The sequence below is a fragment of the Podarcis cretensis genome, assembly GCF_951804945.1.
Source record: "Podarcis cretensis genome assembly, chromosome: 10".
Classification (NCBI taxonomy): domain Eukaryota; kingdom Metazoa; phylum Chordata; class Lepidosauria; order Squamata; family Lacertidae; genus Podarcis; species Podarcis cretensis.
In genome coordinates, this window is record NC_137179.1 from 19497476 (window position 1) to 19521576 (window position 24101).

Genomic DNA, 24101 nt, shown 5'->3' on the forward strand with positions numbered 1-24101 from the left:
GGGAGAAGAGAGGGTTGAAGAAGACTGGAAGAAATTCAAGATTTATTTACAAAAGTATTGTAATTTGGCAGAAGACTAAGAAGGATGCTAGATCATAAATAACTGCCTACCATTGAATTAGACTTGAATTTGACGATAAGTGAGATGAGGAAAATATAAAATTTATGGAGAATTATTAGATTAAATTAATTGAACGAGATTTAAGAATATAAACAAGATGATAAATTGCTGGAAAAAGGTTATAATGATGTAAGTGGGAGCGGGAGACGAGAGGGAGTCCAAAGAAGTTTTGAAAAAACGTGTTATGATCCATGTTATATTGTTTATTATTTTTGCATTTTGTATTTATTTAAAAAAATTCAATAAATATTTATAAAAAAAAATAAATAAATACTAGAAGCGTTCATTGACTCAGTGTGTAGCCCAAAGAGCAAGGTGAGCCAGGGTGATTTGAGTCATGGTCTACCATTGCTGAGTTGGATTGTGCTGTTGACAAAGTGTCTCAAGGCATCTTAAATTTCATCCGCTTATGTGAGAAGGAAAAAAGTTGTCATCGTTTTTAGATTCCCCATTATAGTGTGTGTAAAACAGAGCTTTAGATTTAACAGATCAGAATCTCACTTTAATAATGAATCTGAATGAAATGACACAAGTAGATCCAAAACAGATTAGGCTTCTTCCAAATGCTGCAGGTACAAGGCAAGTCTTGTGGTCACCTCAGACTTCCATTACAAACATACACAGCAGTGTGGGAGGCACTTCTCCACAGTACAATCCCAGCCACTGGAGCACAGATTTGAGTATTCCAAAGGAGTGCAACAAAAATAACTTTGGTATGTGGTGTTTTTGTTTTTTTTAAAAAATCATTATGATATAAAACTACTGTAGGGTTCTGGTTTTAGATTAGAATGTCTGGGACGAAAACTGGAAAAATGATATTTTTATGTCTTTTCATCATGTTATAAATACCCTAACAGTTCCTCCCTTGGTCTCCATCAAAGAAAATGAAAGGATTTTCCTTAGTTAATTAGAATGAAAATTGCATGGTGCTGCAACTGGGAAGAAGAAGCTATTATCTGGCCAGACAGATGCATGTCTAGCAAAGCAACAAGTAGCACACTTCTTTAAGGACTAGCTCGTATGTAATGTTTGCCTCCAATGAAATGTTTTAGGAACCATTTCTGTAGAAATATGCATATGAACAACGTCATGTCTACACTGAGTTTTTCAGATTTTCTGCCTCTTTCTGCTTATAGTTCCTACTCATTGTTCACTGGCATCTTTAAGAGGATGTTGTGTGTATTTTTCCTTGTGGTTCACTTGTGTTGTCTCTTACAAGCACAAATCTTAAATGCCACAAGCTATCAAAAAATGAAGTGACATAGAGTCTGAACAATAAAACGTATCCACATACTCAAAGAGCTCCATTGTTTGGGCCTTGGTGGCACATCCCTAGGGATGTTGGAGAATTCTAATGGAAGTGGAAACAATGCTTATTCGTGCCATGTCCGGAATGGAACTGAATCCAGCAAATACAGTACCAATTATTAGTCACTCTTGCTGTTCTTTCCAGTCCTAAATGGTTTCAGCCCTGTATACCTGAAGGAGCGTCTCCGACCCCATCGTTCAGCCTGGGCACTGAGGTCCAGCTCTGAGGCTTTGTAGCAGTACCCTCAATGTGAACCAGGCAGGGGAGCAATGGTTCCCTCATTACAGGGAACCAGGAAGAAGATCTTCTCAGTAGCCGCACCCACCCTGTCAGATGTCGAGAAAATAAACAACTGACTTTTACAAGACATCTGAAGGCCGCTCTGTATAGGGAAATTTTTAATGTTTGATGTTATTATTAAAATGAATGTTCTTTGCACTAAAACAAATATTGAAATGAATGGTCTTTGCACTAAAAGAAATGATGTGAGAAAAATTTACATCATTAATTGCATTAAATTCATAACATAAATTAGGATAAATAGCAGTCAATGAAATGAGCAATGCAGTATTTGCTGGAAACAGAACTGCAGCAGAACAGAAGCAGTTCTAACTGTGATGATGGCAGGTTGTAACGGAAATCCCTGTCTTCTTACATCCTTACACATATTGCAGTCACCCTTTAAAGGTTTCCATGGTAAACATGTGTACCTTTGAAAAATGAGCTTTTCATTGTTTTCATTTCATGTTGTATGACTGAAGGCTCATAAAGGCCAAGAAGCTGGTAAATTCTGTAGCTTTTTAAAAGATTTTTCCAGACATCACAGCTAATATTTGAGTAATTTCTCAACTACTGAAGTTGAGGAACCAGAAACTATCAACAGTGTTGAGGGTCTTAGAACATCTGTTCCCTACTGTATAACGTGGAATCTCTTCTGTCCATCATCGACCGATTCTGTCCCCTTGTGCTTAAGAAACTTTCACATTTTTAAAGCATAGATTAAAACACAGCATCTTCCAAGAATGAACAAGTACATATTTATTTTTTAAAAAAACACATTCCCCCACAAAAAAAACCTTGCTCAGCCAGAGTGAGGTAAACTGGCTTCCTTTAAAATCCCACAACGCATTGCTGGCCAAGCCAAATATAGACTGCTGGGAGTGTTGGCATCCATCCCTTTGCTCTGACTAGTAGACCACACCCTTGCACTTGCACCCATCAGCGAGTTTGGTTCTGGCATAAAGGACTGCACAGCTGGCTTTCAAACAAAAAAGGGATTATTTGAAGTAGCAAAAAATATCAGGGACAGTAAAAACCATCTGTAAACTCTGTTATTGGAGAGCAGGGATGAGTCCACATGCATATGTTCAAGGGCGAATGTTAATGGACTCAAGTTTTAAATATGTACAACAGACCTCCACAAAGTTGAACACAGCCCATTAGTTACATCTGGCACCCATCAAGAGCTTGATAAGTGCTCCTTGCCGGAGACTGAGAAAGAGGTGGGGGGAGGAGTGTGAATGTGTCAGTCAAGCACTTGACAGGCAATAATAAGACATAGCTGGTAGGAGGGGTTTCGTATGATATGCCCAAGACTAAGCAGGTCCCATATGTCATATGGAAATGCATACTGAGTGACAATATGGAGGAGGAGACAGAGCATAAACTAGTGTTCCCAAACAGCTGCAAGTGAAAACTATAAGAACAAGATTTATGCCATGGGTCAAACTACATGTTTCATGGGAGATCTGAAGAATTGATGTTTTTGAATTAAGGTGCTGGAGGAGACTCTTGAGAGTCCCATGGATTGCAAGAAGATCAGTCCTCTCCATTCTTAAGGAAATCAGCCCTGAGTGCTCACTGGAAGGACAGATCCTGAAGCTGAGGCTCCAATACTTTGGCCACCTCATGAGAAGAGAAGACTCCCTGGAAAAGACCCTGATGTTGGGAAAGACTGAGGGAACAAGGAGAAGGGGATGACAGAGGATGAGATGGTTGGACAGTGTTCTCGAAGCTACCAGCATGAGTTTGACCAAAATGCGGGAGGCAGCGGAAGACAGGAGTGCCTGGCATGCTCTGGTCCATGGCGTCACGAAGAGTCAGACACGACTAAATGACTAAACAATAACAACAACATGAGCTATAACCAAGGTTTGTTCCAGGGAATCCAGGTACTTTGCTCTCTGGGATTCCTTACATTTCATTTTCCCTCTCCCAAATATTTGGAAGTTCAGGACAGCCACTGCAGGCCTTTATATCTGTGTCAGGTTTCTTTCAGGAAAGCCCTATAGCATTCCACACATAAGCATATCAGCTGCCTGCTGGCATACTTAGGGAGCTCCATGGAGAAGGTATTTACTCCATGCTATGCAAGACAGATATAGCTTGGCCATTCCACTATAAACACAAGGCTACCACTGCAGTAATCTGTTCCCAAGAGCTTTCCTATGGGACTCTCAATGTCCTTGAGAAAGGCACTCTCTTTTTCCATTTGGAAACATGGAAGACTTGGAGAACTTTGAGCTCCTCTCTGAGAGGAGATCTTATGTCGTTCTCCCTTTCTGTCTTACCAGGCCGGGCCAGGTCAGATACATGGCTCTTGGCAAGAAATATCTCATCTAAATTTATCACCCAGTTTTCCACCCAGGCAGCTTAAATGCTCTGGGAAGCTAGGCAATGTGAGGTAATGATTGGGAGAGATTATTTCTTTCTTCGAGCCGCCCGCAAGGCCCACAGACTGCCCGGCTAAATATAAACCTACTTCCACAACCACAAAGTAAGGAAACAAGCTTGCATTCTCTGTGCCTGTAGCAGGTCTCGGGGCCATTTTAAGCACTGCACAGCAACAAACTTGGGTTTGCACTGAGTATACTGTACTTTCAACAAGAAGTTTTAACTCCTTGACCTGTTTATTATCTATATATGTTTGATTTGTCACACTTTTTGCACTGCACAAATATTCTGATTCAAGTTTCACAGTCAGTATACTCAAATATTAAGTTTATAAAATTTATTCATTTAATTTGTCTGCTGCTGTTCATCTGAAGAGTACCAAATAATGGTTCACAACATAAAAATACCAAATGAAAATACCAAATACATAATAAAGCAAAAGCAAAACAAACCAATAACCGCCTCCCCCTAAATACAGTCGTATCTTGGAAGTTGAACAGAATCCGTTTCGGAAGTCTGTTTGACTTGCAAAATGTTTGAAAACCAAAGTGAGGCTTCTGATTGGCTACAGGAAGCTCCTGCAGCCCATTGGAAGCTGCAAAAGCCCTGTCAGATGTTCGGGTTCAAAAAAACCATTCCCAAACCGGAACGATCACTTTCGGGTTTGCGGCATTTGGGAGCCAAAACGTCCAAGTTCCAGGGCGTTCGACAACCAAGGTATGACTATACTTTGAAAAGTGACATGGGCTTCATTCAACCCTGCAGAAAGATGACTTAGCAGTCCCAGGGGGTACAGATAAGCCCCAGGCAATCCAACTCCATCAAGAAGTTGTCATATCTGATTGGCCTGCACTACATGTCATTATGGGATTTCCTTGCTCTGCCTTTCGTGCAACAAGGTGAAGTGTCAAGAGTTAAGGGGCTGATTGAACATGACAGCTTTTTTTTCATTTTTTCATGTATTTAGAACAATTACCGGGTATCTATATTCTGCCTCCACAAAACTCAAGGCAGCTTCTAACAACAACATCCAAAACATCCAAAACAAATATTAAAACAAAGATCTATATGGGCCAGTTGGCAGGATTACCAAGGAAAGGGAGAAGGAGAGGACTGGAATATCTTTACTGTCGCATCTTCTTTCTCTGAACTGGCCTATCCAATTCCTATTTCCATCCCCTGTAATAAAGGTGCCTCCGCCCTCAAAAAACAGACACATACTCAGTTCAAAAGCTATCAGCAGTCATACTAATCCAGTTCTGCTGTAGCTCCTTATTTGTCCTAAAAAGAAACAGAAACAGAAGATACAGCTGTGTGCCTAATCACCAGTGTGGTAAAGAAGCAGGTCAATGGGCTGCTTCATCAAAGGAGCCCAACCAGCCAGGATAGCTGCACCTGAGGAAATGTGGAACTGGAAAGGGGCTGCTAAGATCCAGACTGTGGATGATTGCTTGTAAGCCTCCTAGGAAGGCAGGAAATGAGGTTATTGTAACTGCTGGGTGCTCCCAAGAAAAGACTCCCTGGAAAACACCCTGATGTTGGGAAAGATTGAGGGCACAAGGAGAAGGGGACAACAGAGGACGAGATGGTTGGACAGTGTTCTCGAAGCTACCAGCATGAGTTTGACCAAACTGTGGGAGGCAGTGGAAGACAGGAGTGCCTGGCATGCTCTGGTTCATGGGGTCACGAAGAGTCGGACATGACTAAATGACTAAACAACAACAAAGGGTGCTAGGTGGGTTCATTTCTTTCACCCCCTCCCTCCCTTTGAAGAGCAGGTCTTCTCTCTTCTGGTAAGATCGAGAAGGAAGGCCAGTCTGTTTCTGAAAAAAGCAAAAGATGGCTGGATGACCACCGAGGGGTCTGGGCCCCTGGGACTGTGACAATCAATAATAATAAATAAAAACTTGAAAAGCAGATCATGTGAAGATCCTTTCGCAAGTTTGCAAGATGAAGATGGGGGTGCCATTTTCCTGCCTCCAACTTACAATTCTGTAAGTAATCTTACAAACGTATGTAAGGTCTCAATGTTTTTCAAGAAAATTACTCGTACTGTTTTTAATTCTCTGTCACACACAGCCTGATGCTTCACCCAATGGACATTAATAAATTTTAACCTCTGTCTCTTCATGTTTCATTCATATTCACACCTGCTTTGACTATTATTTATTTAAGGACTGATCCATCTGAGCATCACATTGGAGCTCTGCTGTGGTAGAAAATCTGGAACAAGGCCACTTTGTGGAATTTTGCAGAGCTTCCAAGATGTTGTCATACATGGGAGCTGTTGGCTTTTTGCAGTATGGTAGCGCTGCAGAGAGCTTGCTGGGGTGACCATGCATTAGAAAGAAAGGGACTCAAAAATAACTTAAGCAAGGTTTTAATTACAAAAAAAAACAAAACTCCTTATACACTAAATACATTAACAACAAACCAGACCCAACCACCAACCCAACCCCCAGGGTAATGGGAGAGCTAGGTGCTGCTCCTTATATACTACATGCAAATGCTGACACACCTTAATCAATGCAACTCGGCAGCACCTGCTATGTTTCACAGCTGTAAAGCTGGGTCTCGTTATCTTGCTCTGGCCCTTGCTCTGGCCCCTTAAAGACATACACATTAGGTGGAACAATGATGAACCTTTACATTTAAAGTAACCATTCAACAGGAGCTGGCTGTCCAGAACTACTCTGTTCCATTCCCCCAGGCACAGTGTTGCATCTGGGCAGCAAACAGAGTCCCAAGGGAGTGCCAAAGCAGACAGTATTCCAATGGGCTGGCAGGATCCGAGCCTTCAAGCTGGCCTGTGTGAAATCTGGAATGAAGCCCACTAGACAAAGACTTCGAGGCACTTCCTGTCAGTGATTTCAACCATGGCTCTTCTAGTCTACAGTTAAAAAGCACAGGACTGGGTATGGAAGTCCAAAGGCAATCCTATTATAGTATATTTATAGTAAAAACAAACAAACATTCATTTACTCTTTATGTTAATACATGCCATGCAACCTAAGAAAGTGTAGATGAGCAGTCACCTCTGCAGGCACTGATCAGCCCTGGCCCCACTTAGTTTCAGCAATGTGGTGGCCTCATGTCATGGCAGTTCCCTGCTTACTACATACCATAAGAGGTCATTCCTTTGTGTAGACTAAGACCTCAGTACAGTGGTACCTCGGCTTACAGACGCTTCAGGTTACAGACGCTTCACGTTACAGACTCCACTAACCCAGAAACAGTACCTCAAGTTAAGAACTTTGCTTCAGGATGAGAACAGAAATCGTGCTCCAGCGGCGCAGCGGCAGCAGGAGGCCCCATTAGCTAAAGTGGTGCTTCAGGTTAAGAACACTTTCAGGTTAAGAACGGATCTCCAGAACGAATTAAGTACTTAACCCGAGGTACCACTGTATAAGGCAGAAAGACAAGAGGGGTCCAGATGATCTACCCACAATTTGAAATAATGTGTGAGGAGGGTTTCAGGCATCAGACCCTCCAAGTGTCCCTATTTGTCAGGGACAGTCTGGATTTTCAGAAATACTACTACTACTAATTTATTTATACCCCGCCCATCTGACTGGGTGAAGCTGCCCCAGTTTCTGAATTGATGCCGCTTTTCCTTAAGATGTCCCTATTTTCATCAGAGAAATGTTGGAGGGTATGAGGAGGTTTAAGGGCTAGTCTTACCTGTGCACACAGTGGGCACAACATCCTGTGTTCAAGGTGTATTACAGGAATCTCCAAACTCGGCCCTCCAGCTGTTTTGGGACTACAATTCCCGTCATCCCTGACCACTGGTCCTCTTAGCTAGGGATGATGGGAGTTGTAGTCCCAAAACAGCTGGAGGGCCAAGTTTGGGGGTGCCTGGTGTATTGGAAGGGGCTTCACTTCAAACCAAGTTACATGAACATGGCTATGTTTAGCCACCACTCTACAATGCTGAGTTAAATGCCTGGATAAAGGGCCAGTCACTCACTCCTCAGCCTAACTTATTTCACAGGGTTGGCGTGAGGATAAAATGGGGAAGAGGAGAACTATAGAAGCCTCCTCAAACTCATTGGAGGAAAGGTGGGATATAAATGTAAAAAAATAAAAATATATAATAAGTAAGTCTTGATAAAAAAAAACCTTTGGGTTGTTCTCACTTTCCAGAGAGAACAAAGCAAGGACAAGTTTTGCCTGGAGCCATTGATTCATAATGCTTGCCAAATAAAATTTTAAAAGCCTCATCCTATTAATTCTGATTCCGCCCACCCCGCCCCGAGTCTTGGTAGACCTTGTGCAAATCATTAAATAAAAACTCCGCAAGTACTTTTGCTGTTTATTTAAGAGTGTGGGAAACAAAGCCATGATAAATACCAGGATGTAAGAGGGGGGGGGGAGGACACCAACCAGTGTTGTTGTTTTTTTAATCCCCACCCATTCACATGCCCAGACAACCCTTGCCCTGCACATGCCTTCAGTCTTAGAGTTAAAGCGTCAGTGTAAGTAAAAACGAACCCAATCTATGCCATCCTCCTGCCTGAACTTGCTTGTGGAAATAAATGTGAACCTGACACACATCATCGCTCTCCAGAGATGTTCCCAGTCAACTCTGCAGTATACAAGCACTACCGTAATTCATCAAATTCCCCTGAGTCATGGGGTTTACACTTTGTTAAAGGGCCACAAGTGGAGCAGTGACAGGCTTTGGGTTCTCAAATTCCAGTGGCACCCTGTGCAACGAAAAAAAATTGGGGAGGAGGATTTCGTGGTCCATTCTACAGCATTTTGGGGCACCCCTCGCAGGACAGTGCCCAGTGCGACAGCACTGGTTGTACTACCCTAAAACTGTCTTTGAGTGGATGGAAATAATATGACCTGTAAAATATTACACAAATGGGATTTATTTATTTATTTATTGCACTCTGAGCTACCACAGAAGGCTGTGTGAATGAACTGCTGTACTTCCACTTTGTTCACTTCTAGTAGCTACTGGGAGGGTTCTATCATAATTCAACCTGTACTATAAGGCTGATGGGTGCAGCTCTGTGCACATTTGCTGGGTGCAACTCAATGAAGCACATTTAAGGCGCCCCACCCCTGATGTGAAAGGCCAAAAGTTTTAGTCCATGTTGGATTTTCTTGAAATTGAAAAAACAACAACCCACGATTTTGTGTGTTTGGAAGGGGACCCTTGCAAAACAGGCACACTAAAATAAAAGAGAGATTGCACAGGGCCACTGCATGTAAGCTAAGCAATGAAAATGTAAAATAGCTGTCACAGGCTCATCAAGCAGAAACGTGTGTGTGTGTGTGTGTGTGTGTGTGTGTAGGGAACAGGGTTTAACTCATTTAGAACTATATTTTGAGAATCATAGAAATAATAGAATTGTTGGAAGGGACCCTGCGGATCATCTAGTGCAACATGCAGCTGTCCCATGTAGGGATCAAACCTGCAACCTTAGCCTTATCAGCACCATGCTCTAACAAACTGAGCTTATTCACATTCTTACGTAGCTGCATTGTTTTATACTTTCTGGGTGTCCCACGATCATATTATAAAGTAATTGTGTTCTACATTATAAATCAAGCATTGCTAGTTGTTGTTTCTTTCTCTGTTTTCCAATGTGTTTCTTACCAATAAAAAATTCAGTATGGCACAAGTAAAATTTTATTCTGAAAGTGTGGTCCAGGAGAAAAAAAGTTTGAGAACCGCTGCCTTAAACTGTATTTACCTTTAGACTGCAAAGAGCGAAATGTCTCTTTGCAACTGAAAGGATTGTGGGAAGTGGGTGAAGAACTGGCCAGAATTTATGAGTTTGCTCAAATTCTAACTACTGACTGTAGAGATTATGGGGGGTCGGCCTCCCCCCAAACTCATAACAATATACTCTGGGGATATGAGATGATACAGATGAGGACAAAGACCTAGAAAGGAAAGGAAAAGGCTATCTCTGCCTTTGTGAAACCTGTAAACTATTTTACCTTAGGGTATTGGAAGCGCGAGCAAGTAAGTTCATAAAAACATTTAGTGTTAGCAGTGATTAAGCTCTGCTTCGAGGGTGAGAAAGCCCCCGGGGTCCTTTAGAAGAGTCATTAGCACTCTTTCTGATGCGCTCTTGTTTTCTTCATAACAGAGTCCACAGACTGACTTGCATACTGGGTGTGACTGTATTGTAGGTGAGCTGCCACTATGCTTAAGTTTGGCAATACTCATAGAGTGTCACAGGCCAGAGAGAAATATAGCATATACTGTACCTTTTAAAAAATGCAGGGAAACAAGATGTGGAAAGATGGAAGAGAGCAGGTTTGGACAGGGGCCCTTTTCTTTTCTGTCATTTTGCTGACAACACAGTTTACCCCGGAGGCTCTTTGGATGGGCGCACAACTCTCTGATTGTTTCCTAGGATGTTAATCTGCACAGAAGGAACCTAAAGCACAGAAAGGCACGTATTTTGCATGTGGCTTTCCATATCCCTTTCACATCGAAATGTTTCCCTTCCCCTCTATTACAATCATGGTTAAAGCTAATCAGCGCTTGCTCCTAACCATGGTTTGTAAACCAACATTGTTCCTTGGTTTTGATGGCTACGAAGACAATCCTAGATTGCTTTCGCCATGTTCACACCGATGCTGATGTAAATAATGATTAAAATAAATCTTAGACAGTATGGGGGACTTTATGTTTAAGCCAGGAGAGAACATTGAAGCTAGAACCTTTGCAACCATGGTGTGTCCCATTATGTCCCTACACAGTGGCTACAATGGAAAGCACTTATGCATAGGCAACAACAGGCAATATCTATTGGTTGTCATGTGTGACAAACAGGCAATATCTATTGGTTGTCATGTGTGACAAAAACATATGCACCAATTTTATTGGGGGGGGGGGTTGCAGAAAAACTGCGATGGGCTGTATTTTTCCTGCTAATCAACATGTAGTGAAGTACCTAAACTCATAACCAATACATGTGACAATCTAATTGCAGATTACACAACAGTTCTTCAGTTTCCATGAAGAAATTTGGAGTGGCCCCAAGTCTCCAATCATTAAGACAAAAGTTGTACAGAGATGTTTGGCATTTTTCAATTAGGCCCAAATTAGGCACTAGAGTATTTGGATGAGTCAGGGGATCTAGTGACTACTGCCTTACTAGGTTCAAATGCCAGGTTGCCCACTCCATCCCCATTCCTGAAATATGCAAATAATATCACCTGTTTGACAGGATTGAGTACAAGCCAAGTGATTATTGCAAATCATTCTGTGCACTGACAGTCGTGCAGATGAAATCCCTCAGATTTGTCAGGGAGACATACATTTTTGCTCAATGCAGGTGTGCTTTTTAAATGCAAATATAACTGTAATATAACATATGAGAAGAGCTTCTTGTTTTTGATCAAATTCATTTCAGGCTCCTCAAAATACTCTTCAGACGGCAGTATCTGATGTGTTTAATGGGTGGAGGTAGCAATTTTTTCAGGCTTCTTACACTTGCATTAAGAGTTTGAACTTTTCCCTATGTATACAAACAGTCCAACCTTCTCCAGCAGAAGTGCTGAGTCATCCAGGACCAAGCATAGGAGGAAGGTGTAGCTACAAGACTCATTAAGACAAGTTCTCACAAGCAAATAGATCTGAAGAAAGATATTTGAGATAGCAATCTTAAACTGAAAAATCAAATAGGGAATTTGGCATATAAACACAGCTCTTTTTTAAAAAAAATCCCAGCCTTTCGATCGCAATTGATTCAGCAGGCTTTACATGCCCTCTTGCACCTGGGCTGTAGGCAGTTCTCATGCTCCCCAAACCTGGCAGGGAGACCCATCTTTTCTCACTGGGAAACAGATGCCTGCTCCCTTGCCAGTATTTCCTAGTGGCAAACCCAGTTTTAAAAGATGGATACTGGCTGGATACTGGTCTTGTGTATATGAGTCACAACTTCACCTCTCCCTTGGGCCGTCTGTGTTTGCTAGAGGTCTGGCATATTTGGTAGCCAGGTGGAAGAATGGAATTTTGTTTCTGATAATCATGGACCTATGAAACAGTTTATCAGTTCATAATGGGATCCTTCCCCTTATTCCATAATGTTAAATGTGAAGCAGTGCTGAGTTGACCCCATTGCAGATGCTGCAGGACATTTACAAAAGCCATTACAGTGGTGCCTCGCAAGACGAAATTAATTCGTTCCGCGAGCTTTTTTGTCTTGCGATTTTTTTGTCTTGCGAAGCACGGACTTTGGAAAAGCTTCAAAAATCACCAAAGTCTTCAAAAACCTCAAAAAAGGCTACCACACCGCGTGCTATGAGTTGCTCCTCGAAGTGTATGCACGGTTTTAAGAAAAAGGAACAAACTTGCAAGACAAAGGAAACAAACTTGCAAGACGTTTTCGTCTTGTGAAGCAAGCCCATAGGGAAATCCGTTTTGCGAAGCAACTCAAAAAACGAAAAACTCTTTCGTTTTGCGAGTTTTGCGTCTTTCGAGGCATTCGTCTTGCGAGGTACCACTGTAGAAGCAAATATTTCAGTCTTTTGGTGTTTGTGTGAGTGGAAGTAGGAATGCCATAGTAGAATATAATCCAGAGTGTCGCAGGAAACCCCGCCCCCCAAATCATTCAGTTTGTACAAACTTGACACACACACACACTACATACACTATGCTTCTGTTATAAATTCATAGAAAATCAACCATACATCAGATCTGCACCGTTCCACTTTTATTTTACTCCATGAAGGAAGGACTACAAAATGGGGAAGGTTTGATACAGGGCAGCCATAATCCCTTGAGCATACCAGCACATACACAGGAGCCCTGCCCAGTGGCTATGCCAACCCTGATGGTCCTAGACAGAAGACCATCAAGGTCACAAAGAACTTGCATGTAGGAGTGGATTCAGCACGGACTGTAACAAAGGACAATGATCAGCTCTTCCCTCTGGGGGCAGGAAATTGCAAACTCCCCTTTGTCACCTGGAAAGTACTCATGGGGAGGGGGAAAAGGAGGAACTAGCCAGGTGACAAGATACTCAGGTTACCTCCACAACTGCTCCCTCAACCCCTCCTTTTTGTGATGTAGTTGTGATGTAGTCTTAGGGGTGTAGTTTGGGGGATTAGTAACTAATAAAAGTTGGGGTCTTCTTTTGTTCTGGGCTTCCATTTTGCTTCATCTTGTTGTGAGTGGGAGTCCTGTCGCGACAGTTTCCAATAAAGGCCAAGCCTACAGACTACTGTTTTGCTCCAAATTGTCCTGGTTGGTGTCTTTGTTTTTTGCCCAAGGGAGCCCTCGGATTCCTCCATTAACAGGAGTAATAAATCCAGAGTAATGCTGTGAATGCTAGCACCAAGCTTGGGGGGGGGGGGAGCCTGCTGGGATCCCACGCATCCCATGTGCCACAAGTACGTTCCAGAGAAAGTTAAACAGTGAGTGTTCTGTTGCAAACAGAGATGGAAATAATGATCTATAGACTGACTTCCAGCTCTGGAAAATTACTGGAGAAAAATCTACCTTTGGGATGCAGAACAACAAATGCAGAAGGAGGCTATTGCATCAGCAAAGGCAATGCTATAAATGCTGGCTGGTACCCAATTATGTGTTGTCACTAGGTTTTCCACCTGGGACACTATGAAGAAAGATTTAACAAAAATAAAGGAGAATGAATAAAACGCTGGAAGAACTCCACTCCTAACATCCTCTGTCTCCTTCAGCCTGAGACCAGCTCTTTTTAACAGAAAACAAACATAGAGCATGCCTGTACCTGTAGAAGGTGGAAATTTTACTGAGTTAGGAAGGCAAAATGAAAAAAAATGTATTTATTTTTCATTACTACAACTCAAAATAGATTTTTTTATTGGTAGTAGGGTAGCACTGGCAGTCTCAAAGTTTACCTCCACAAGCCACTAAAAAACTCCCCTCTCAATCATAAACTAAACACAGAAGTTAATTTTCCTCTAGTTTTTGTCAGGTACCTAGAGGACAACATACAATTTAAAAGTGTACATTTCCCAAAATATATTTTGGTTGTGATTTTCTTTAAGCCATCATGGTTTGCCCTTATATAACCCTAATAGAGCCTGAAATAGTAATCCTCAATCCCATTCTCACCAAGACACAATCAATCTTCATTATTGCATACACACAGTCTGGATGAAGTCTGGATGTAGTGCAGTATTCAAATGTTTGGAGAACCTCAATCTCCTTCACCTTCTGTTTTGGATTACGGTAGATAATTGGTAACATGTTTCTCACTTGCTACTGAGCTACAGTTCGCTGCTAACCTTTGATGTAAATGCAACAAGGTTATCTGCTGCCACGCAATGTGAATATGTAAATAAATACAGCACACACTCTTCTTATGCCACAACCAATAGTACAAACTCATGGATTTGATATCCTGCTTGATCGCAACCCTAAGGAGTCTCAAAGCGACTCACAATGTCCTTTCCCTTCCTCAGGTTGCGTCAGGATGAGAACTTGGTTCACCAGATTACGAGTCCACCACTCTTAACCACTACACCACACTGACTCTTGTTTTAACTGGTGGACAAGTGCAAGATGCAAAAGTGTCCACCAGTTTCCCCCCATTGTAAGAGGACTTTATCCAGCAACACCGAATGAAAGGTACATGGTTCATGATTTGAATTACTGGTTTATGAAACAGTTTGTGATCAATCCACATGTTAATCCACATTCAGTCAACCCACTTTTGCAATGTGGAGTTGTCCGACGATATAAATACATTGTGAACCATTCGTTAGAGCAATTCAGTATTTGAGGTTTCAACTCAGGATCACTGAGCTCTCATCCATATTGTTGTTTAATGTGGACAAAAAGCTTCCTGTACCTCCATTAATTCTCCACTGTCCATACAATGTTCTTTTCCAAATCTCTGCCTTCCCACATTTTCCCCTCCCTCAATCCAGATGGTCTCACCCTCTCCTTTCCAGAGTATCCCTGGTATGAGAAAATCCAGACTGAAGGAAGGGAAAGTGTGAGAATGCAGTGATTTGGAGGATAACATCCAACAGAGAATTACCATACTTTCCCGTGTATAAGACTATGTTTTTTTTACTCTAAAATAATGTTCAAAATCTGGGCTCGTCTTATACACGGATAGTATCTCCCCCATTTTCTTAAATTGGAGTCCCCAAAAATAGGGAGTGTCTTATACATGGGGGCATCTTATAGACAGAAAAATACGGCAATGGCAATACAGGAAGGCCCACATTAAATAACAGTATGGACAAGCTCCGATTAAGCCACCACCATTTTTTCTTCCTCTTCATGATGAAGATTGAAAAAACCCAGGAAAACTGTCATTAGGATCCATCTGACTAAGTCTAAAGCATGATGAATTTACATTATAACCAGATTTCTAGCAAGCTGGTTTTGGGAGATAGTCTGAAGTGCACCAGAGGCAGCAGAATCTATCAAATTTATGGTGCCCTCTTTATGGCCTTCAGACAACCTTGTTTCAACGGAGAAAGGAAATTTGTCCGAGTTCAGCTGTGCAGAACAATCCTACACATAATTAGTTGCCCAGAAATAAGTCCCACTGTGTCCAATGGGCTTACTCCCTAGTGTTTTACGATACTAGCTTTGCTATTTTTAAAAGGATTGCAATGCATGAAAAGGGGCGGCTGTGTGAAAGGATGAAACAACTTTTAAAACACACACATACATATATATTAGTAACTTTGTATTAATGTAACATTTTTATATGTAACTGTATTTTTGCAATACTTTGCCTCTAAGCTCTCTGTTGCTGCTTCGGTTTTCTGTGCAACTCTCATACTGTTAATATATTAAGCGGCATAGAAATGAAATAACCAAACATGAATCAATCAACTATATTCTGTCAGATTTGAGTACACCCACATTTCTGGATGCGCACGTAAGAAAAAGAGATAGGTGCAAATTACGATCTATTTCCCCCTACTTTGGAGATAGGATGCTCCCATTTCAATTCCAGCTGTAAGTAAATCTTTCTAGTTGTCCTGAGTGGTGCGAAGTTTGAAATCGTAATCACCATCCCCTGCATGCTCTGCTATATCCTATGGCTAAACTGTCAACACGTGCCTCTTCCGGACCTACTAATTTCACACTGCCTGATGAGAAAGGATTAATCTCTTGTCTTCAGTTGGCAGGTTTTAATTACAGCCCCTTTCTGGAGGAAGCCTTAGCCTTAGCCAAAGGCACATTTGGCTCCCAAGAAGACAACTCCAACCTTGGGCAAAACGTTTTTTGGCTACAGTTCTCCGTGTCTTCAATGCGTCTTTAACTGCATGCTCTCTGGCCATGATTTCTAGGCAGCTTCTTTGCAGAAAGATTCACCAAAGGTGCATTTTAACCCCAAGGATATCTTTAAATTTACAGCGCAATCCTACACATGTTCTACTCAGGAATCCTGCTGAATTCAAATGGGTTTACTCCCAGATAAGTGGGCATAGGGTTTTCAGCCTTAATTTTGCAAGTCCTGTCCAAATGGGTTAGTCCAGGGACTAAAGGCAATGTTCCAACACATATAATAATGCCAGTATTTACATACTTACTGAGCTCAATATTTTACATACATTGGCTGTGTACACACTCCTATTTACTCTGCATCCACTGCTTGTTTGGGAAGCGGTGTGCACACGGCATTAGTCACAATCCATATCTATCCTGCTACCAATGCTGTCATTTCTTAGAAAAATAACAAGCTGGGTCAAAACTGAGGAAAGGAACTTAGCTGCATTTTTAGCCAGTAATGTGAACACAGCCTTTGCCTCAACCCTTACAAGAACTCTATAGGACTGGTCTGTACTATTAACACACTATTACAGATACTGAGGGCAGAGGTCGAGAGATAGTGGCTTGGTTAAGACGTCCAAAGCTTAACCCTAACCCTTAGACTGAGTCAGATCAGTGGTCCATCGAGCTCAGTACTGTCCACACTGGCTGGCAGCAGCTCTCCAGGGTTGCAGGCAGAGGACAGTCCCAGCCCTGTTGGAGGAATGGACCTGGGACCTTCTGCATCCAAAGCCTGAGCATGGATAGCTCAGTTGGTTAGTGTGTGGCACTGATAATGCCAAGGTTGCAGGTTCGATCCCAGTATGGGACAGCTGCATATTCCTGCATTGCAGGGGGTTGGACTAGATGATCCTCAGGATCCCTTCCAACTCTATGATTCTATGAAAGTACTGTAGATACTCTAACACTGACCATGGACCTTCCCCTACGGCTGTTCCTTATGGTCAGAGGCATGTCTTGGCTCCCTTGGCAAGGACCTGGATGGTGCCCTCCCATCCCTTGCGACACCCCCAGTCCCCAGATCATGGACCATAAACTCAAAAAGTTTGCTTTTTGTTGCCTTTCACACCCCACCAGTGGCTTCCTCCAAGGCCCAAAGAAGTGGAAGAGTAGCCCAGGGAGCGCATGGGTGAAAAGGCGCCATGCGGCCAACCCTTAAGAACGCCCCTGCTTATGGTTTTTCTCTCCGGCTAGAAGAGCAGTAGGATGGGCTTCCTTTCCATTGAGTCAGGGAGCGTAGAGGACTCCATCTCTGGAATGAGCACTCCAGGTAGCCAGCCATTTCTGCCTGGGATCACAACTGAGGTGTGCTTCCCTCCTGACCCTCTCATCCTATGAATCTAGGCCTTTAGGTTCTAGATCAGGAAACTTCTCCGCCCTTAACCAACTCACTAACAGCAGCTCTGGCACGTGCAGGATATCTGCCTCAGAGTGAGCAGCATTGTGAGGTCGGCAGAAGCTGCGCGGTCTGCCTTGCTCCCCGACACTCACCTGTCTCCCTCTGCGCCCCCATCAGACCAGACACTGTGAGGCACTGTGGGGGGAGGAGGCACCTGAGTCCGAATCTGCTTGGGAAGCCGCGTTCCCTTCTCCCTAATCCCCAGTGGAACCCCTGGGCCCGAGGAGCGGGGTAAGGCTCTCTGCACACGCTCAGAGACACTCTCGCCTCGGTTACGCCCGCCTGTTTTCTAAGATCTTTAAACTCGGCTGAAGTCTTCGCGTGGGAATCCTAAGCCCCAACGACCCCCTTTCCACTCACTGCGGTTCAAGGGGTGTCCCCCGCCGTCGGCCAAGACCACCAGCTCCAGGTAGGCTGCGCACAGCGCCACGGCCAGCACCCCGAAGACCAGCACGAGGCGGAACCTCCTCCTCAGCACCTTGCCCAGCTGCGACGGGCGGCTCCTCATCCCGCCTCAGGCGAAGCCGCCGGGGAAGACCATGCTGCTGCTCCCGCCGCCGCCGCCGCCGCCGCTTCTCGTTCCGCCGCCTCCCCGCGGCCGGGCGGGAACAGCGTCGCCGGGGTGGCCTCGCCTCACACCGCCGCGGGGCCGCCCAAATTCAACTTCTGCTGCGGTTTTCGCCCCTCCCTCGCTAGGTCCGGTTGCGGCGGGGGGAACGGACTACTACGGGGCTGGTCCTGCTCCCTCTGCTGCCCGGACGGTAAGGTCCCCGGCGGCGCCGCGGCAGCCTCTTCGCCCTGTGACGCGCCGCCTTCCCTCAGCCCAGGAGCCACCTTCTTCTGCCTAAGCGCCTTCCTTCGCGCTTCTCCTTCGGGTGGCCGGTCCAGGCCCTTCCCGCGCGCTCTGTCTCCCCACAGTCACCTCCTCAGTCCCCACGTCCCACCCTCCTCTCCCGCCTTCCTTTCCAGGCACTCAGCCCGCTTGTCGTCTGTCTCCCTTTTCATTCACTCTCTCTCTTTCCCCGCAAACGCAACACCCACACCCGCTGTCTCTCCAGGGAGGAGGGATCTCCGAGGGCAGCCCGCGCGTCTCCTCCTCTGGTTACAGAGGCTCTTCTTTCCCTTCCTGCACCTGTCCGCCCCAGCCGACCCAACCCACCGGCTGAGGGGAACGTGCCAATCTCTGCCTGAGAACGCGCCATACCTTGAAAGCAGTAAATCGAACCAAACCCAAACACGGTCTGGTTGTACCCAACCAACTACGTCCTACTCGGGGTTGACTCATGGATATCATTGGACCTAAAAGTTGGCCACAACCACTGATTTCAGTAAGTCTGCTCTAAGGAGGATTTAGTCGTCTACAAGTCAACTTCTTGAATGCACGTGATCAAAACAAAACAAAACAGGGGATACTGTCCCCACCACCAAATCACAGGTCACAACAGTCTCCACAGGCTGAGCTGTAAAAATCAAGCATCTTATGGCTTTTGGTGCATGACACAAAAATTAGTTGACTCATGGATCCTCATGGTTTTTTAATATGTGGTCATCCAAGAACAGCAGTCATCCCATCTCATTTGTGCCCATGACCTGAGACATAGAAAGCACAGATTCTGTCCTTCGGATCCAGGAAACGATTCCTTGAGGATCCACTGAATTTTCATAGGAATCCCCACGAAGCCTTAGTCAAATCCTTGGTTTTATGGGTTTCATTTGGAGGGGAGAAGATACATAAAACAAACAGGTTCACAGGGATCTCTGCTCTGGATTCATGTCTCTTTGCCCTGTGGTGCCATTTATCACCGGATCTGGGGTTTTTGTGAAGCAGTCTGTGGCTACTGATGTGATTAGAGATTTTGTGGATCTCCCTAGTAAAAATCCAGAGGACCCGTGCTTCAGGTCCACAGACCTGCTCCTGGTGGCACTGGCTTCATGATGTTCATGGCTCAGTTCATGGATTCAATGTGATTTGGTGGTAGATTTGGTGACGTCTCCTATGTAAATCATGTGGGTTCTGTCAATGAGGTGACATGATGCAGCCAGGTTAACCTCATATCCCTGAATTCCAAGAAATACACTAAAATGCAATCATTTGATTGTCTTTAATAAGCTTGGCTTGTTGACATGGATGCTGCCTACCTGTATGGTTTCAAGGCACCCAAGTCTGCTTGCAGGAATAGAGGTTTGGCTGTTCTCATTACAGCAAACACAGAGTTGCATGTTTGAAAATGCACAAACAATGGACACATCCACAGTGTAGTAGTAATTAGCCCAGTTATATACTTAATTGTTTATATAGCCTCCCCCCCCCAAAAAAAATGTATAAATTAGCAAGGCAAACAAATTGGGGCAAATTAAAACAAATGCTGCAGCGAATTGGTGAAGTATTTCTAAGATCAGAGATAATGGCTGCAATCTTGAGCTCAGAACCATTAGGCTGAAAGACTTAGGATGTGGTGGAACTTTGACTCAGGTGGCAAAATCCTGGCTTAGCTGGGATATACCAGTGTGACTACCCCATCCCAGCTGAGCCAGGGCTCAGCTTTGCTCATTGGGACTGGCAGATCTTATGCCAGTGTAAATTTCCCCAAGTGGGCATTCTAGGGGAGTGGTGGGGTTGGAACAGGCAGGAGGGGACATGCTGGCTCCTAAACCCATTCATCCTGGACATGTTACTTGGCAACAAGCTGTAAGTTAAGCCTTGTCCACACAGCTCTGGAAAAACCCACTAGCGATCTGACGTCCCAGATCACACAGCAGTAGCAGGATATAAACTGAGGACGGGCCAGTCTCAGGCTCACTTCTTCCCTCCCAAGACATGGCATACTGTCTCATGAGCTCCTTACGTGGCGACTTTGAATGTAGGGACTTTGTACTCAGGCAGGGGTGAGGCAACTGCCCTGGGTGGTAGGATGCACAGGGGCAGCAGATCTGGCCTCCAAGGAATGCATTGCCCTCTACAACAGACTCTTGGTGAACAGGAGGTGCTCTCACCCTTGTTCCCAGTGCTTCTTCCCTGGCTTTGTGAGTATCATGAACTAAAACTTGATTGTGGGACAGAAAATCAAAGGCTGCAAAGCCCTGCTTTAGGAACAGGCATCGTGAAACATTAATAAAAGCTGGTCTCAAAGAACGGGAGTGGCAGCTATCAAAATGAGGAGCTGCATTTGCCATGTGCTTCAAGTATTCTAAAAGCAGGTTGTGTTTCGAACTGAGATGCTAAAATCACAGGAGCAAAGTGGTGCCCACACCTAAGGAAGTGAATAGCGTGGTGCTGTATTTATTTATTTCATTTAGATATATATTCTGCTTTATTCCTTGAACGGCCGATTATCCCACTTTACATCTGTTCCAGGTTTATTTATTTATTCCAAGTTGCTCAAAATGGTATACATGGCCATATCCTCACAAAAACTGTATGAGGTTGCTTAGGTTGAGAGACGGTGACTGGCCCATTATCACCCAGTAAGCTTTATGGCCAAGTGGGGATTTGAACCCTGGTCTCTCAGGTCTTAGTCTGACGTTCTAACCACTACTCCATACTGGCTCTCTGTTGTGGCTGTGCTAGTGAGGAAACTAGAGGGCAGCCTGCTGTGAGTGATGCGGTCTCAGTGCAGCCATTGGAGGAAGGTCCTGTAGTCCCACGTTGCTCCTTCTCCAGAGGGATAAACTTCCTTGCCCATTGTTTCCCCTTCTTCTGTGTCAAAACATCTATGGTTGCATCAGAGGCAAGTTACCTCTGAGTACCAGTCGCTGGGAACTGCAAGTGGGGCAAATTGCTCTTGCACTCGGGTCCTGGTTGAAGGCTTCTCATAGTCATCTGGTTGCCCACAGTAAGAACAGGATATTGGAATAGATGGAACTTTGGTCTGATCCAGCAGGGCTTTTTTAACGTACTGCACAACCCCTTCAGCCTCAGCTTTATGGAATTTGTAGCAGGATGCGGGTGGCGTTGTGGTCTAAACCACTGAGCCTCCTGGGTGTGCCGATCAGAAGGTCAGCAGTTCGAATCCGCACGACGGGGTGAGCTCCCGTTGCTCTGTCCCCAGGTCCTGTCAACCTAGCAGTTTGAAAGCACACTAGTGCAAGTAGATAAATAGGAAATCTTGCGGCAGGAAGGTAAACGGTGTTTCCGTGTGCTCTGGCTTCCATCACGGTGTTCCATCGTGCCAAAAGCGGTTTAGTCATGCTGGCCACATGAGCCGGAAAGCTGTCTGCGGACAAACGCCAGCTCCCTTGGCCTGAAAGCGAAATGAGTGCTGCACCCCATAGTCACCTTTGACTGAACTTAATCGTTCAGGGGTCCTTTACCTTTAACCTTATGGAAGCTGTTTAATTTTCTTAATAATAAAATATTTTTTTTAAAAAAAGTTGTTGTACTGGGCTCCTTCCGGAAGAAGTTCACTCACCCTTTCCCCATAGAGCACAGAGTAGGGAAAAGTACTATTTGAAGATACTCCAACTTCATAACATGAAGATAACTCCAGAAGCTGAATGTGGATGTGGAGAAGTTACTGCAGCAGTGGTTTTGTACCATCTTCCTGGCATAAAGTAACAGAGAATGCATTGCAGTTCTTCCCTACCTACTGTCCTAGCCAGCAGAAGCTTTGATGTGTTAAAACAGGCAGTGGGATTGGTTTGTGTATCCAAGTGTGCTCTTGCAACATCTGGAGATACATCTGGGTTTTCAAAAGTGGCGAATGTTATGCTGATTTGGGGGCTGATAGGAAGTTCCTTTCATTGTGGCCCAATAAGAAAACCATCCAGGAGTTTAAACAAATGGGACATTGGCCAGCAGGGCATTATGGGCTGCTGGATTGTTCTCTCTCACAGATAGCGAGCAACAAGAGATGCTGTCAAGATGAACAGTCTTCCCAGACCAGGAAGCGCAGCATGACTTCCTCCCCAACCCGCGTTCTGCTGGAGTAGGAAGGCAAAAGGAATTAAATCTGTTTCTCAAAAGCTCCAGGAAGACTTGGAGAAAGCCTTGCAAGGAACCTAAAGAGACACACACGTTTAAAAATAGTTACAAATGAAATCACACTGTGCATACACATGTTATATTCGATAATAGGATAAATAAGCAGAAAAAGAGCAGTTTCTTTGCTCCGCTTAATACAACAGAGGGACTGCGCCCCCTAGTGCTTTTTATGTTACAACAAAACACGAATCCTTATTTGCAGTCAACAGACCATTATAACATTCTATATCAATAACATTCATGAAAATACACATTAGCACAACTAAAAAACACAGAAATATAGTAATACTAAACATTATGTGTGTGTGTGAATCTATAAAATTCAGAAGTGATCTAGTGAGAATGATGATATGTACTCAAAAACTTTGCCCCTTGCTCTGGGGCTAATTTTAACCCTGACGCAGAGTATCATAAAAGACTCATTAGAGTGGCCTGAATAATAATAAAAACAATAATATCCCACCCATCTGCCCAGGTTGCCCCAGCCACTCTGGGCAGATGTAAAACAGGATGTGTGTGTGTGTGTGTATTAAAAAAATAAAGGATTGGCTGGAATTATGTTCAGATTAACTTTATGGAAAGAGGGTAGGCAAGGGTTCATAGCAAAATGGGAGATTGCAGAAGCTCCAGGTTCAGTCTTGGCATCTCCAGTGAACAAGCCTTGAGACACTGGAGCTTCTGCTCCCTGGCAGAGCAGCCAGTACTGTGCTGAATGGACAGTCTGGCTCTGAATAAGGCAGCTTCCTGTAGCACTAGTTATATTACTTTTCTCTACTTGCATCTTTAAAATGTATGTTGGAAAGTGGGAAGGAAACAACTGAAGACGTAAAAGCTGTGTAATGCTATGCCAGCATGATCTGATATGGTGATCTTCCCATGCATATGGTGAAGTTCCAGTATCAAACTCACATATTACCATATTCCAGCATTATAGAAATTAATATCTTTGGCCCTCAGTTCTCCACACATGTCTTTATGGCTAAGAGTTAGATGCACATGCCCATATCCCAATCACCTAGGGGCAGCTGTCTACGGACATCCACTTGTGCTATTGGCTCAACATATGTTCAGAGCATGAGCCAATTTATGTTTGAAGTCTTAGCCTTTTCTTTTCATGGTAGCTGCCCTGTTCCTCCCATTTCCTCATCTCCATTTCCACCATAAGTACTTCATCTCATCATATACAAGCACTCTTGGTATCATCTTTTAAGCAAGCGGATTCGGAAGATCTGCAATCGGGGGGAAAAGGAAAGCTGGGAATAGGCTCTAACTTTTGGAGGAAATTGGGCAACACTAGCTAGTGCAATCTTTTATTGACTTTGCATTGCAACCTACAGGTTTGATAGCTAGGCACTTG

The 24101-nt window shown here is 44.0% G+C and overlaps 1 protein-coding gene across 3 annotated transcripts in view; it reads right to left on the bottom strand.

Annotated features, from left to right (window-relative positions):
* B4GALNT3 (beta-1,4-N-acetyl-galactosaminyltransferase 3) overlaps positions 1 to 19161 on the bottom strand; it is a 69934-nt gene extending 50773 nt beyond the window's left edge. For 2 of the 3 annotated variants that reach the window (XM_079993340.1, XM_079993338.1), the window contains exon 1: positions 18124 to 19161. In XM_079993340.1, the coding sequence (XP_079849466.1) occupies positions 18124 to 18271 (148 nt within the window). In that variant the 5' untranslated portion in view covers positions 18272 to 19161. The remainder of the gene's footprint in view (positions 1 to 18123) is intronic. The other variant, XM_079993339.1, reaches the window with a different exon arrangement.
* Positions 19162 to 24101: the final 4940 nt, after the last annotated feature.